The 14,208-nt window shown below is 46.1% G+C and overlaps 1 protein-coding gene and 1 pseudogene across 2 annotated transcripts; one reads left to right on the top strand and one right to left on the bottom strand.

Moving 5' to 3' along the window:
* Window positions 1-4,816: 4,816 nt before the first annotated feature.
* LOC125545177 (glutamyl-tRNA(Gln) amidotransferase subunit A) lies at window positions 4,817-9,537 on the top strand. 2 transcript variants are annotated; one of them, XM_048709052.1, is made up of 13 exons: window positions 4,817-5,179; window positions 6,028-6,129; window positions 6,215-6,331; window positions 6,446-6,670; window positions 6,752-6,834; window positions 6,941-7,041; window positions 7,345-7,468; window positions 7,639-7,793; window positions 7,873-8,009; window positions 8,092-8,262; window positions 8,368-8,592; window positions 8,673-8,906; window positions 9,043-9,537. In XM_048709052.1, exons 1-13 carry the CDS (start codon window positions 5,015-5,017, stop codon window positions 9,115-9,117), a joined length of 1,914 nt encoding a protein of 637 aa, XP_048565009.1. In that variant the 5' UTR covers window positions 4,817-5,014; the 3' UTR covers window positions 9,118-9,537. The 2 variants fall into 2 exon arrangements, with proteins under 2 accessions (XP_048565009.1, XP_048565010.1); XM_048709053.1 differs by lacking the exon at window positions 6,028-6,129 and having other exon boundaries at window positions 4,818-5,179.
* A 4,293-nt stretch (window positions 9,538-13,830) lies between these two features.
* On the bottom strand, window positions 13,831-13,969 carry LOC125549709 (annotated as a pseudogene).
* Window positions 13,970-14,208: the final 239 nt, after the last annotated feature.

Below are 14,208 nucleotides of genomic sequence, written 5' to 3' on the forward strand. Positions count from 1 at the left end.
TTGTTAGATTCAAATTTGAATTTATTCAGATTCGAATTCAACTTCAAATAGCCATATCTCCCAAACCGTAGCTCCGATTAAGTTGATTCCTTTTGCATGCTGTCACCATAACTAAGCCCTATCACCTGGACCTTTGTCACAAATTTTTTTCACACACTAGGTTCTGCCCTTTATATTTTTACTAGTATGCATAGTAGCACTATACTTCACATCACTCCTTGAACCATAGGACTATGTTGTTTTGCACTTAGAATATTTTCATGCTAGTAGTGTGATGTTTGTTCATTTGGTTTTTCTGAGACTTTTGCTTCCTGTTTCTTCTTGGTTCTCTCTGAATTGTTGCTTATGTTTGTTTTCTTTTGCGATAGATTGTCGGAGTGCGAAGCAGAATATTATCAGTCTTTAGAATTCAACAGCAGTACCAAGGCAAGTTGCATCTTGATCATGTTTCATTACCTATGTTTTTATTATGCACTTAGTTCTTTGCGGTAGGACTGCATGGTAGGAAACTGGTGCCACATGACTTTGCTTTTCACCCAGTAGTTCATTGAGTAGGTCTGAACCATATAACTTTGTCACCATCGTTTTACTTTATGTTGCTATGCTAAGTAGACGTGGATTGGGGAGTGATCATTGTGAGAGATGAGTGACAGTGTAGTAAATAAGACCTAAGTTAAATAATGAACTACCTGGGCGGAAACTTGTGGGAATGGTGGCGAAGTACAGTGGGGCACACATGGGAAATCCATGGTGGTGCACCACTAGTGGACCGTCCGCTCAGGCTCAAAGAGATCAATCGTATTCTCATGTCTAGAAGCTTACGTGTGCAGCCACATGCCAATATGGGCTCTGGCTTAGTTGAGTAGTTAGTGTGCCCCTTCCGGGATGGGCTAGCAGATGTAGAATGATGTAGGTGTACCGGCCTATCCGTGGGTTAAGGGGGAACATTTTCGAAAGGCTATGTCTCGATCTTCCGATCATGGAGGTGGTCGAGTCTTGTGGGGAAAAGTGCACAACCTCTGCAGAGTTTTCAACCTAATCGATTAGCCGTGTCCCCGGTTACGGACAACTTGAGCATCTAGTAGTGGAAATGTCGGGAGATCTCCTCACCTTTAATTAAACAGTTGGGTTTTAAATGAAACTTGGGGACGGATGGAGTTGGATTTGCCAACTCATCCTATGCAAATGTGTAGTAGTAGAATAACAAGCTTTTCTAATAGGGAAAAACTAGCTTTATGCAAAAACTAAACTTAGAGCTTTCCACCAGCCAAACTGCATGTAAAAGTAGGTTCATTACACTATGATGTGACTTGCCAGTACATTCAATGTACTGACCCATTTGGCTGCAACTTATCACGTTGCAGATATATCCGACGAGGATTAAGGTGCGATAGGTCGATGTTCTACACTCAACCTTGCTCGTGGAGTTGGACTCATTTACTTCTTTGCTTCCGCAGTATTTGCTTATTGGCTTTAGCCCTATTTTGTAATAAATGTATTGCTCCTGGACTATCGATGTAATAAAGAGATGTGTGTTATTTCTGTTATTTCATCGAGTACTGTGTGTGCTAGCAAGTCGATCCAGGGACTAGCACGGTAAGCACAGAGACTTCGACTCTTACCGAGTCGGGTCGCTACAATAAATTCTAAAAATGATTTAAAACTTTAGAAAATTATATAAAATAAACCGTAGCTCAGATGAAAATACTTTGTACATGAAAGTTGCTCAGAACGACAAGAGGAATCCGGATACGCAGCCTGTTTATCCGCCACACATCCCTAGCATAGCAAACCTGCAACATTTCACCTCCGGTTCATTTGTCTGAAAACGCGAAACACCCGGGAAAACTTTCCCGGGGCCCCCCCCCCCCCCCCGCTGGTATCACCTATCCCTGCGTTAGATCACCTCTAGCACCGCGTATTGCCATGTTATACTTTGATTGCTCTGTTATTTACTATGTTCCCCTCTGTTACTTCTTTCTGGTAGACCCCGAGACTGCCGGTGACCCCCCAGTTCGACTACGGTGTTGACGACACGTCCTCCTTGCCAGAGCAACCAGGCAAGCCTCCCCCCTTGATCACCAGATATCGCCTACTCTTCTCTATACTGCTTGCATTAGAGTAGTGTAGCATGTTACTGCTTTCCATTAATCCTATCCTGATGCATAGCCTGTCCTTGCTACTACTGTTGTTACCTTTACCTGCAATCCTAATGCTTAGTATAGGATGCTAGTTTATCATCAGTGACCCTACATTCTTGTCCGTCTGCCATGCTATACTATCGGGCCGTGATCACTCGGGAGGTCATCACGGGTATATACTATCTACTTTATACATGATGCGTGTGATGACTAAAGACGGGTCGGCTCGAGGACCACCCGCGGTTGATTCACGAATTGGGGGCTGGAAGGACATACTTTCCCGACAGCCCTCTGTGTGGATATTTGTGGCGAAGCGACAAGGCAGGTTGAGACCACCTGGGAGAGAGGTGGGCCTGGCCCTGGTCGGCGTTCGCAATTATTTCAAGATAACACGTTTAACGAGATCTTGGTATTTGATCTGAGTCTGGCCACTGGCCTATACACACTAACCATCTACGCGGGGACAGTTATGGGCACTCGACGTCGTGGTATCAGCCAAAGCCTTCGTGACGTCAGCGACTGAGCGGCGCGTGCCGGATTGGACTGGAACGCCTGCTAGGCTAGGTCTGCTTCCGGTCGCCCTCGCAACGTGCAGGTGTGCAATGGGCCCAGACCCCTGCGCCATAGGATTTAGACCGGCGTGCTGACCTCTCTGTTGTGCCTAGGTAGGGCTGCGACGTGTTGATCTTCCGAGGCCGGGCATGACCCAGGAAAGTGTGTCCGGCCAAATGGGATCGAGCGTGTTGGGAAATGTGGTGCACCCCTGCAGGGAAGTTAATCTATTCGAATAGCCGTGATCTTCGGTAACAGGACGACTTGGAGTTGTAACTTGACCTTATGACAACTAGAACCGGATACTTAATAAAACACACCCTTCCAAGTGCCAGATACAACCGGTGATCGCTCTCTCACAGGGCGACGAGGGGAGGATCATCGGTTAGGATTGTGCTATGCGATGTTACTTGGTGAACTTACCATCTACTCTCTTCTTCTGCTGCAAGATGGAGGTTACCAGAAGCGTAGTCTTCGATAGGACTAGCTATCCCCCTCTTATTCTGTCATTCTGCAGTTCAGTCCACATATGATACCCTTATTCCATTTGATACCAATGCATACATATGTAGTGTAGCTCCTTGCTTGCGAGTACTTTAGATGAGTACTCACGATTGCTTTGCTTTCCCTTTTCCCCCTTCCTATACCCGATTGCTGCGACCAGACGATGAAACCCAGGAGCCAGACACCACTGTCGATGATGACTACTACTACTCGAGAGGTGCCTACTACTACGTGCAGCCCGCTGACGACGACCAGGAGTAGTTTAGGTTGATCCCAGGCAGGAGGCCTGCGCCTCTTTCGATCTGTATCCCAGTTTGTGCTAGCCTTCTTAAGGCAAACTTGTTTAACTTATGTCTGTACTCAGATATTGTTGCTTCCGCTGACTCGTCTATGATCGAGCTCTTGTATTCGAGCCCTCGAGAGCCCCTGGCTTGTAATATGATGCTTGTATGACTTATTTTATTTGTAGAGTTGTGTTGTGATATCTTCCCATGAGTCCCTGATCTTGATCGTACACGTTTGTGTGTATGATTAGTGTACGATTAAATCGGGGGCGTCACAGGAAGGACCATTCATAATCTCCCAAGTGTTGAGCAACAACACTTTCTGACATTATGACATCCTCAAAAGTGAAGAGACGAAGGCTACGGGGAACACAACACTCCTACGCCGATTTTACACATGAGTTTCCCTTACTCTTGTCATTACGTTTCTTCTTAGCTTTGTAGCATAATAACATTTCTGAGTCCGACTCGATGAAATAAAATTTGCATTCCCAATAACTACTTTGAGTGTTTCCGACTGTTCTAACTTGGCAGAAAGTTGTTGGCTTCATCACACTCGGGAGCTGGCCACGCTCGGGGGCTAGGCCACTAAAAGGGCTCAACCTAGCCAACAGTCTAATTTAGAACAAAGTCCACCCTTAAGGTGCAATCCTTGGAGAGTGTCCCTCGGCGGCTCGGCCTGTTCTCTTTCTACCTTAGCAAAGAAATCAAAGGTAACTCGGAAGATTGTGGTGACCTCTTGTCACCAGCTAGCCGACAATCCGTCTGTCTAGTTGGCAAGAAAAAAGCGAAGGAAAACCGAGCGACAGGACGATCAATTGCGAAAGATTCAAAGGGAAAAGAGTCAGAAAAAGCAATTTCAAGTGCAGGAAAGTAGTTAAGATATAAAGTTAAAACTGTAGCATCACCATCATCGGCCGGGCTTAGGTTTTACACTTCCACTCGGCATACCAAGGCAAATATAACTGTTTTTCAAACTCACTCCTCAGACTCAAGGTCAACATCAGTTAGCTCCAGAAAGTCATCCAAGTCAACAAAGGACGTTACCCGGCTGGCGGCACAGTGAAACCTTGGGAAGATCTCATCAAGGTTCACCTCTTCTCCTTGCTCGTTGACGGGGTGCCGTTCTTTAAAAGTTTTCTCTTTCGTTGTAACACATGAATATACGTGCTAGAAAAAGGAAGAAAAGAAGCAGGAAGAAAAAATGTGTGAACGATATCTTGGGCTAGCTGGGATATCCCCACAAGGACACGCGGCAGTTGGAGGACGCGGCCGAAGCGCAGCAGCAATCAGCAGAGTTGGTGGTTTGTTAAAGTTCCCCTTCATTTAATCATCACTGGCGGAAAAGCGCGAGAAGGAGACCCACTGATTTCAGCGGAGACCTTACTTAAATCTACTCCGACGAACACAGGATCTTCTCTCTCTCAAGCAGCGGATAGAGATCCCCTGTTCCATTAATTCCCCCCCCTCTCTCTCTCTCTCTCTCTCCCGGTCCCCCGGCTGGCCCGCGCGGGCGCCCGCCAGGTGTCGGCCATGCGGATTCCACGTGGACGCCGCCGCCCGCCGCCGAGTCTCCACCACCTCCTCCTCCTCGCCGCCCTCTGTTCCTCTGCCCTGAAAACCGCCGCCGCCGCTCCCAGTACAGGAGGCACCGGAGAAGGAGGAGGCGGCCTCGCCAGCGTCACCGGCAGCATCATGGTACGCCGACTTCTTTAGCACCTCCATTCGATTCAGCAGCATAGTGGCGCAGCGTGGTGATTGAGTTGAGACTGAGACCAACCAAATGGTCTCGTCGTCGATTAAAAAAGAATCAGATGGCGAGCGCCGAGCGAGCCCATTGATAGACCAGCAAGTCGCCTTTCGTGAACGATGGTGATTGCTCAGCGATTTAGCGAATTGCGTACTAGTCTGCTGGCTTGGCCTCGTACTATGCTACTGTTCATGTCGTGACCTTGCCTGTCAAGGTTGGCAGTTGGCTGATGGCACTTGGCACCAGCGAACTGTCCGCTTCCTGGAGTGCCCTACTGCAGTTAAGCCGTCCAGGCCGGCTGCTATTTTTTCTTTCAGGTGGTGGACTGGTGGGGGTGCCAAATTGCCGATGAAGGATGAGATTGCGCGATAAGAACTCGCTTTTGTTGTAGTGTTTTTGACATTTCGCAGCTGATTCCTGCTTATCACTGCATTATGCAGGCACTTCAGTTTTTTTTCTTTAATAATATCCGTGGTTCTGTTGGAATGTGACAATGTGGGCAATAAATATAGCTGGGCCTACTATTGGATTTCTTCATTAGTTTAGTTGGAATGGTGTGCCCAAGTTTCTGACTACAGGTGTTCTCTTGAGGATAAAAAGTGATCTGGTTTAATGGTTGTACATGGTACATGCTGCATGACACTACTAACTAGACGTTGCTCCCACACAGTCACATTTTTTCCAGATTGGTATATTTTTTCTTCTAAATGTCTGGTGTCTGACCATAAGGTCAATGATTCATGTGTAATTCGCTCTTAGGAAAGCTTTCTTATGGTTTATTATATTGTGGAAACAGACGTGGGCCGCGTGGCCACCAAAATGCGCATGGTTATCCTTGCCAACGAGTGGGAAGATTCATTCATATACCCTTGTTTCCAAATACCACAAGATTTGGAAGGCATGGACTTCTCTACTGTTAAATTTAGCAATGTTCTTCTCAATTTTTTATTACTGGGCCTATCGATTTACCTCTATATTTTCAGGACACGAAGGATGCTATTCCTGCAAAAGATATTTCGACAAAAGAACCAGTAGGCGGTGTGATTGCCTTGAAGGAGTCCATGAAGTACTTCGATGCTGATTTTTTCAATGATTCAAAAGTAATTACGAAGGGTTCCCTTAGTTTTCATGTCCTGATGTGCTAATATTTTTTCCAATAATTATGGTGTTAACATTGTTGTTTTATCCACCTATGCTCTGCTTGGTTCTGCCAGCTACGTGAGATGGAAAACGGCGCAAAAGAATTTAATGTGCCTGCATTTAGAGAAAATCGAAGGTTGGTGGCTATTAAGGATGGTGGATTGCATGACCCTTCTGTTCTAGTCTTCCAATCATCGTGGAGTAGCAAAAGCAAAGTCAAGGAGAGTGAAACGTTCGACTATCCTCAAGCCTCTATGATACAGCGTCCTAGCAATGATGAGGATATTGCCTTTATGTCGGTCAGTTTTATTAACCATTTTATCATACATTGGTTATGGACTTCAAATGAATATCTTTTGATTCAGTAATCTCCATGTCAGATAATTGAGCTTGGTGAGCTTATTAGGACAAAGAAAATAACATCACGTGAACTTACTGATGTATTTTTAAGGAGATTAAAAAGGTTTGGCTTTTTTTTTCTTCCTCACGTTTTTCACATGGACTTATATGAGTATAACATTAGACTGAGTATTGTTTGTTAATTATGTAGCATTTGATATTTTCATTAGGTATGGTGCTGTTCTTGAATCTGTTATTACATACACTGAAGATTTAGCATACAAACAAGCAAAAGAGGCAGATGACTTGCTGGAGCAAGGAAAATACCTTGGTATGTGACTATGTGAGAAATCTTCTGGGAATTATAAGATGGCTATTTGATTTTTCCTAAATCTTTTGTTTCATCGATAACATTTTTCGGCATACATAGCTTCCTGTTAAGATTGATTCTCACTTTATTGAGGAGGAGTGGAACAAAATGATGATCAGTAGCATCTTGCGCAACCTTCTACACGTGTTTTAAAACTCCGAAGGGGGGAGTCTCTCGATTATGTGAAATTAGTTGCAAGCAAGGCCATCCAGTGTCAGTACTATGCTAATGCATAAATGTTGTACTGACAACTTCTCATACTAGGTCCCCTGCATGGCATTCCATATGGCCTGAAAGATATAATTGCAGTACCACAGTACAATACAACTTGGGGCTCAAAGACATTCAAGAATCAAGTTATTGATATGGAAGCTTTTGTATACAAAAGGTCTGTTCATCTCTCCTGCAGCATAGTGTTTAAGCAATGTTTGTTTTTGAAATAAAACTGCAAGGGAGACCCCTGCCCTACAGTATGAATAGGCGCCCAAATTGACGTCCTATGGTCACTTTCTGTGTTTAAGCAGTGTTCTGAGTTCCATGTGTATCATCCTTCTACAGATTGAAGTCTGCTGGGGCAATCCTCGTAGCGAAGCTTGTGACAGGTTCACTCGCCTATGATGATATATGGTTTGGGGGAAGAACACGAAACCCATGGAACATTGAGGAATTTTCTACTGGTTCATCAGCAGGGCCGACAGCTAGCACCAGTGCAGGTTTACTTGTAAACATATTTGCACCTGTAACCAAACGAATAATATGTATACTAAATGAAACTTCTTTTCATTCTCCTAGGAATGGTTCCCTTTGCAATTGGTTCAGAAACGGCAGGATCCATAACATATCCTGCAGCTAGATGTGGAGTAACTGCTTTGCGCCCATCATTTGGAACAATTGCACGGACCGGCGTCATGAGCCTTTCTGAGAGTCTGGTACGTTCATGCAAATTATTCATTTTCCCTTCAGATTGGATTCAGCCTTGTGAATGATGAGTTTATTATCGTAAAATGGCAGGACAAACTCGGTCCTTTCTGCAGAAGCGCAACAGACTGTGCTATTGTATTAGATGCAATCCGTGGCGCGGATGCTGGTGATCCCTCGTCTCGTGAAATTGCTTTAGAGGACCCATTTCATGTTGACATCACAAAATTCACTGTTGGATATCTTGACAGCGCTGAGATGGAGGTAACTGGGACCCTAAATGTGTTCGGCAGTCTGGTTCATGTAATGAAATTGCTCGTTCCTGGTCTGATCCTCGGACAAACTCTGTTCTTGATTTCATAATACCAGGTTGTCAAGGTCCTCTCCGCCAAGGGTGCTAAGCTTGTGCCTTTCAAGTTGAACTACACCGTCGAATCGGTTCAGTCCATTCTAAACATCACGATGGACGTCGATATGCTTGCACATTTTGACAATTGGCAACGCGAAGGACACGACGATGAGTATGAAGCTCAAGACCAGTGGCCGGTGGAGCTTCGTCGCGCACGATTGGTCCCAGCAGTCGACTATGTACAGGTGATGTACCAACCATACCAAACACATTGACAATACTTATTCACTGGATCCGGTCTTATTTTTACTATTCCGATGAACAGGCACAGAGAGCGCGAGGTAGGCTGATCAGGGAGGTCCAGGAGAGCTTCACGGTTGACGCGTTCATCGGCAATGTGACCGACTGGGAGCTCGTTTGTCTGGGAAATCTCGTGGGGTTGCCCATCGTCGTGGTGCCTACGGGCTTCAAGAGCATCGAGCACCCACCAAAAGGCAACACGAGGAGACGAACCACAGTGACGACGGGCATATATGCTCCCCCTGACCATGACCACATTGTAAGCTTTCTTCTTGTCCCAGGACATCTTACTTACCTTGAGCAACGGCACCACTAGAGTTCACAGCAGGAAACTTGTTGACATGAGGAACGGTGATGATGCTGACCATGTTTGTGTGTTTTGGATTTGATTGCAGGCTCTGGCGCTGGCGATGGCGTACCAGTCCGTCACCGATCACCACAAACAACGGCCACCGATTGACGCAAATTAGAAAATGCTACACAAGTAATTAGCCGGCTGATGAGATGGTATTGAGAAGAAAACTCCGTGTGCTGTTTCCCTTGAGATAAATAAGATATTTCTACGGCGGCAGAGGGCCATAGATTGAGTTACATTGGGGGATGCATGAATCCTCGCTGGAGCGACACGCCACAAATTCTGCCACTGATTGGAGAGAAGTGCAAACTGGAGTGGGGGCAAATCAGTGGAGTGATGGTATTTCTTGTGTAGAAGTAGATTTGAAAAATGCAAGCAAACTCTTGTGAAACTTGTAAACTTTGGTGGGGGCCCTGGCCCTTGTTGAGCTCTATGCAGATCCGTCTCTGCAAAGACCAAGTTTTTGGTCATGGCCAAAATATTGGCAGGATATCTATTAGCCACAATTCATATACCATGTGCGACTTGCGGTAAACGTCTTAGCCTTCCTGGCCGCATGTTAAATAGAAGGGTTGCGAGCCCAAATACGCGTACAGGTTGTTTAGATAGATACATCTTGTAAAGGAAGAAAACTAGGGATAAGAGGAGATAAAGATACAAAAGAGTTTAGCTAACTAACTACTCCTCCGGCGGTGTTGATCTCCCTTCCTGTATACGCCTTGTACAAGTCTACACGCACGCAACCATATCATCATGTTTAACACCCTCCCTTAATCACAACTTCATCAAATTGAGATTATGTTTGAAGTCTTCAAAACTTCTTGTGGGTAGAGCTTTGGTGAAACCATCTGCAACCTGGTCTTGAGAGTGAATAAACCGAATCTCTAAGAGTTTATTTGCAACTCTTTCTTGAACAAAGTGAAAGTCTATCTCAATGTGCTTAGTTTTAGCATGAAAGACTGGATTTGCTGATAAATAGGTAGCACCTAGATTGTCACACCATAAACATGGAGCTCTAGTGCTTTTCATACCTAGTTTCTTTAAAATTGACTGAACCCATATGATCTCTGCTGTTGCATTGGCTAATGCTTTGTATTCTGCTTCTGTACTGGACCTTGAAACTGTAGCTTGCTTCCTTGCATTCCAAGATATCAAATTAGGTCCAAAGAATACTGCAAAACCATTAGTTGAGCGTCTGTCATCTAGACACCCAGCCCAATCTGAGTCAGAGAAGGCACTGATAAGTGTAGAGGATGACTTGCTGAAATTTAGACCAATGCTCAATGTATTTTTCACATATCTTACTATACGTTTTGCAGCAGTCATGTGAACAGTGGTAGGTGCATGGAGAAACTGACATACTTTGTTAACAGCAAAGGAAATGTCTGGCCTGGTCAGTGTTAAGTACTGAAGTGCACCTACCAGACTTCTGTATTTTGTGCCATTTTCTGAACTCAGGAGCTCTCCTTCAGTAAGAGACAATTTTTCTGTACTAGATAAAGGAGTGGGTGCAACCTTACAGCTTTGCAAACCAGCCTTTTTTACTAAGTATGTTGCATATTTTTCTTGAGAGAGGTGAAGACCATCCTTGTGTTGCTTGACCTCAATACCAAGAAAATAATGTAGATCTCCTAGATCCTTGAGAGCAAATTCTGCACTCAAATCCTTCAACAGTGTTGTTATTGCTTCATCAGATGAACTTGTCACAATTATATCATCAACATATATGAGAACAAATATGGATATACTTGACTTGTTATAGATAAATAACGAGGTGTCAGACTTTGAAGGAACAAAGCCAAGTGCTTGCATCTTTTTACTGAGACGAGAATACCATGCTCTTGGGGCCTATTTCAGTCCATACAATGCCTTGTCAAGCTTGCACACATGAAGTGGTGCACGTGCATTTGCAAACCCAGGTGGTTGTTTCATGTAAACCTCTTCTTCCAAAACACCATGGAGGAACGCGTTCTGAACGTCTAGCTGACGTAAACTCCATCCCCTGGACACAGCAATAGACAAAACAAGACGAATAGTAACAGCTTTCACAACTGAACTAAATGTGTCCTCGTAGTCAATGCCATACCGTTGTTTAAAGCCCTTTGCAACGAGTCTGGCCTTATAACGGTCAATGGTTCCATCAGCTTTCCTTTTTATCCTAAAAAACCACTTACAGTCAATGAGATTTTTACCTCGTTGTGGAGGAACCAAATGCCATGTTCTGTTTTTCCTAAGTGCCATGATTTCATCATTCATTGCTTTTCTCCAACGTGCATCACCTAAATCATCTTCAAGAGTATTGGGTTCTCCTGGTTCACCTGTTGAACACACTAGCCCATATTTTGTAACATGCTTATAATCAACAGGTTTAATCACCCCTTGTTGAAGTCGTGTTCGGCGCGGAGTAGCAACAGGAGCCTCTGCAGAACACTCCGACACAGAGGATCCAGGGTCTGGACCGGGCTAATCCTGTCCTGATCTCGAGGAAGATCCATGCAGGGCTCCAGAATCCGCAGCGTGAGCAGGCGACCCCGGGTTCGGATTTTCTGCGGTCGTGGCGCGTGGTGCAAGCGACGAGTTGGCCACAGAGGATCTGGGCCGGGGCGCATCATCATGGCCCAATGATTGCTGCCTGGACCCTGGGCTGACAGAGCCTGCCCCCGCATCCGCCGAACCAGTAGTGACGTGCCGCTTGTAGAAGCGCAGTTGGCCGTCCTGCTGGACCCGGCCCAGACTAGAGCCAGCCTGCCACCTGTCGGGCGATGGTTCACGCGCGCGAGAGGGGGCATTGCGTCCCGCCAGGCTCTGTTGCGTGGCTGACGCGGACTCGCCTGTATGTCCGCCTAAGGCGTCCGCACGCCCGCCTGCGTCTGTCGGGACTGACGCGGCAGATTCGCTGCCAGGCACGGATCCCGGGGAAGATCGGATGCGCGTCTGCAGCTCTTGCTCCGATCCCGAGGAGGATCTGTCCCCTGAACCAGGACACATGAAATAAGGACCAGTTGGTCCGTTTTCGTCACCATTTTCTGCGATTTTTGCACCACTATTTTCTGCATCATCACAAGGCTCATGGAGACTATTGGTAGGGTTAGTCAACATATGATCATCACAATTTGTAATACCCCCTTGATCATAGCCAGAAAGATGAGAAGTAGGAGCAAAATTTCTTTGCGGAGGAGTGTGCCGGCGTTAGGGTGTAGATCCGCAAAGGGGAACTTGGTCTCATCAAAGACAACATCGCGAGAGATGTAAACCCTACCAGTGGAGATGTCAAGACACTTGACACCTTTGTGTTGGGCACTATAACCAAGGAAAGCACGCTGTTTTGATCTAAACATGAGCTTGCTTTGTTGTAACCGAAGATTTGGCCAACAAGCACAGCCAAAAACACGGAGAGAGGTGTAGTCTGGTTTTGTGTGGAGGAGACGTTCCATGGGTGTTTCATTGTTGATAACACGGCTAGGTAACATGTTGATAATATGAACAACTGTCAGAAAAGCCTCATCCCAGAACTTGAGGGGCATGGATGCTCCGGCTAGGAGGGCCAAGCTAACCTCAACAATGTGCCTATGCTTGCGTTCGGCCGACCCGTTTTGTTGGTGAGCGTGCGGGCATGATACATGGTGAGATATGCCTATGCTTTGGAAGAAGGAATTGAGTTTCTCGTATTCCCCTCCCCAATCAGACTGGCAGCAAGAATCTTACTGTCAAACTTTCTTTCAACAAGTGCTTGAAAGTTGTGGAAAACTTGGAATACATCTGATCTTCTCTTGAGGAGATAGATCCATGAAAATTTGCTATAGGCATCGATGAAACTCACATAATACGTGTGTCTACCAACAGAGGAGGGGGCAGGCCCCCACACATCAGAAAAGATCAACTGCAAAGGTTTGGTGGAGACACTAGTAGATATAGGGTACGGTAATTGATGACTTTTAGCACACTGACATGAATTACAAATAGTTTCAATGTTTCGCCCACCAACAAACGGGAGCTTATTTTTCCTAAGTAATTTTTCAACCAAAGAGAAAGAGGCATGTCCTAAACGATCGTGCCATCGTGTGGACAAAAGCTTGATAGCACCACAAACTTGTTTATTGAATCTTCTAAACTCCGGAATCAACGGGTAGAGCCCTCGAACACATCTACCGCGATAGAGAACTTTCCTCGTGGCCTGATCCGTGATAAAAAAGAAATAAGGATGAAATTCGAGAAAAACATGATTGTCAATGGCAATTCTATGAACGGAGAGAAGATTTTTGTGGGCACTAGGAACATGCAAGATTCTTTTGAGATGAATTTTACAACTAGGGGTATTAAAAATTGAATGGCCAATGTGACGTATGCCCATACCTTCACCAGTGGTCGTGTGAATTTGATCCTTTCCATGATACTTCTCCTTCATGGTGACTTTCTTGAGCTCGTTGGTGATGTGGTTGGTGGCGCCGCTGTCAATATACCAGTTTGTGTCAACTCCATAGGAGCCATCGGCTGCAGCGGCAACTTTCTCTTCATCTTGCGAGGAGTCACCATCATCTTCTTCGTAGCGGTACCAACAATCCTTTGCCATATGTCCTGGCTTGCCACAGATTTGGCAGCGAGGCAAATCTGGGCGGGATCTGTTGGAGCCACCACTGCCACCACCGCGACGCCCTTTGGAGTTTTCGGAGCAGCCGCCACCGCGCGAGTTGTTGGAGTAGCCACCACTGCTGGAGCCAAACCCCACGGGGAGATGGGCGTGAGCGAGAGCCACCACCGCGGCCTCTGAACGCAGAGTTGGCCGACGATTTGAAGCCACCACCGGAGCCTTGGTACTGCGCCATGCATTGATCAAAGTTACTGAGCATGGCAAAAAGTTCATCAAGAGTTACCGGGGTGACGCGAGCATCTAGTGCGGAGACAAGGGGCTGATAGTCTTGGTCCAACCCATGGATGATGTAGGACATGAACTCGTCATCTTGGATGGGTTTGCCCGCCGCGGCGAGTTCATCGGCGAGACCTCTCATGGCGGCGAAGAAGGAGGCCACCGATTGATTTCCCTTCTGCGCATTGATCAGCGTTGTACGGATGTTGTTGACGCGGCTGGGTGACTGTGACGAGAACATGCTCGCCAGTGCCACCCAGAGTTCGTGCGCCGTGGTGATCGTGGTCACCGTGACGAGCACCTCCTTGGAGAGGTTATGGAGCAGGTATCCTAGGACCTGCT

Source organism: Triticum urartu, chromosome 3, assembly GCF_003073215.2.
Source record: "Triticum urartu cultivar G1812 chromosome 3, Tu2.1, whole genome shotgun sequence".
Lineage (NCBI taxonomy): Eukaryota > Viridiplantae > Streptophyta > Magnoliopsida > Poales > Poaceae > Triticum > Triticum urartu.

What these genes read in the sequence shown, in the direction of transcription:
- LOC125545177 (XM_048709052.1), top strand. Translation starts at nt 5,015, where the DNA reads ATGCGGATTCCACGTGGACGCCGCCGCCCGCCGCCGAGTCTCCACCAC. An exon ending in ATTTTTTCAATGATTCAAAA is followed by an intron (nt 6,332 to 6,445) that starts GTAATTACGAAG and finishes TGGTTCTGCCAG; the next exon opens with CTACGTGAGATGGAAAACGG. An exon ending in TTGACAGCGCTGAGATGGAG is followed by an intron (nt 8,263 to 8,367) that starts GTAACTGGGACC and finishes TCATAATACCAG; the next exon opens with GTTGTCAAGGTCCTCTCCGC.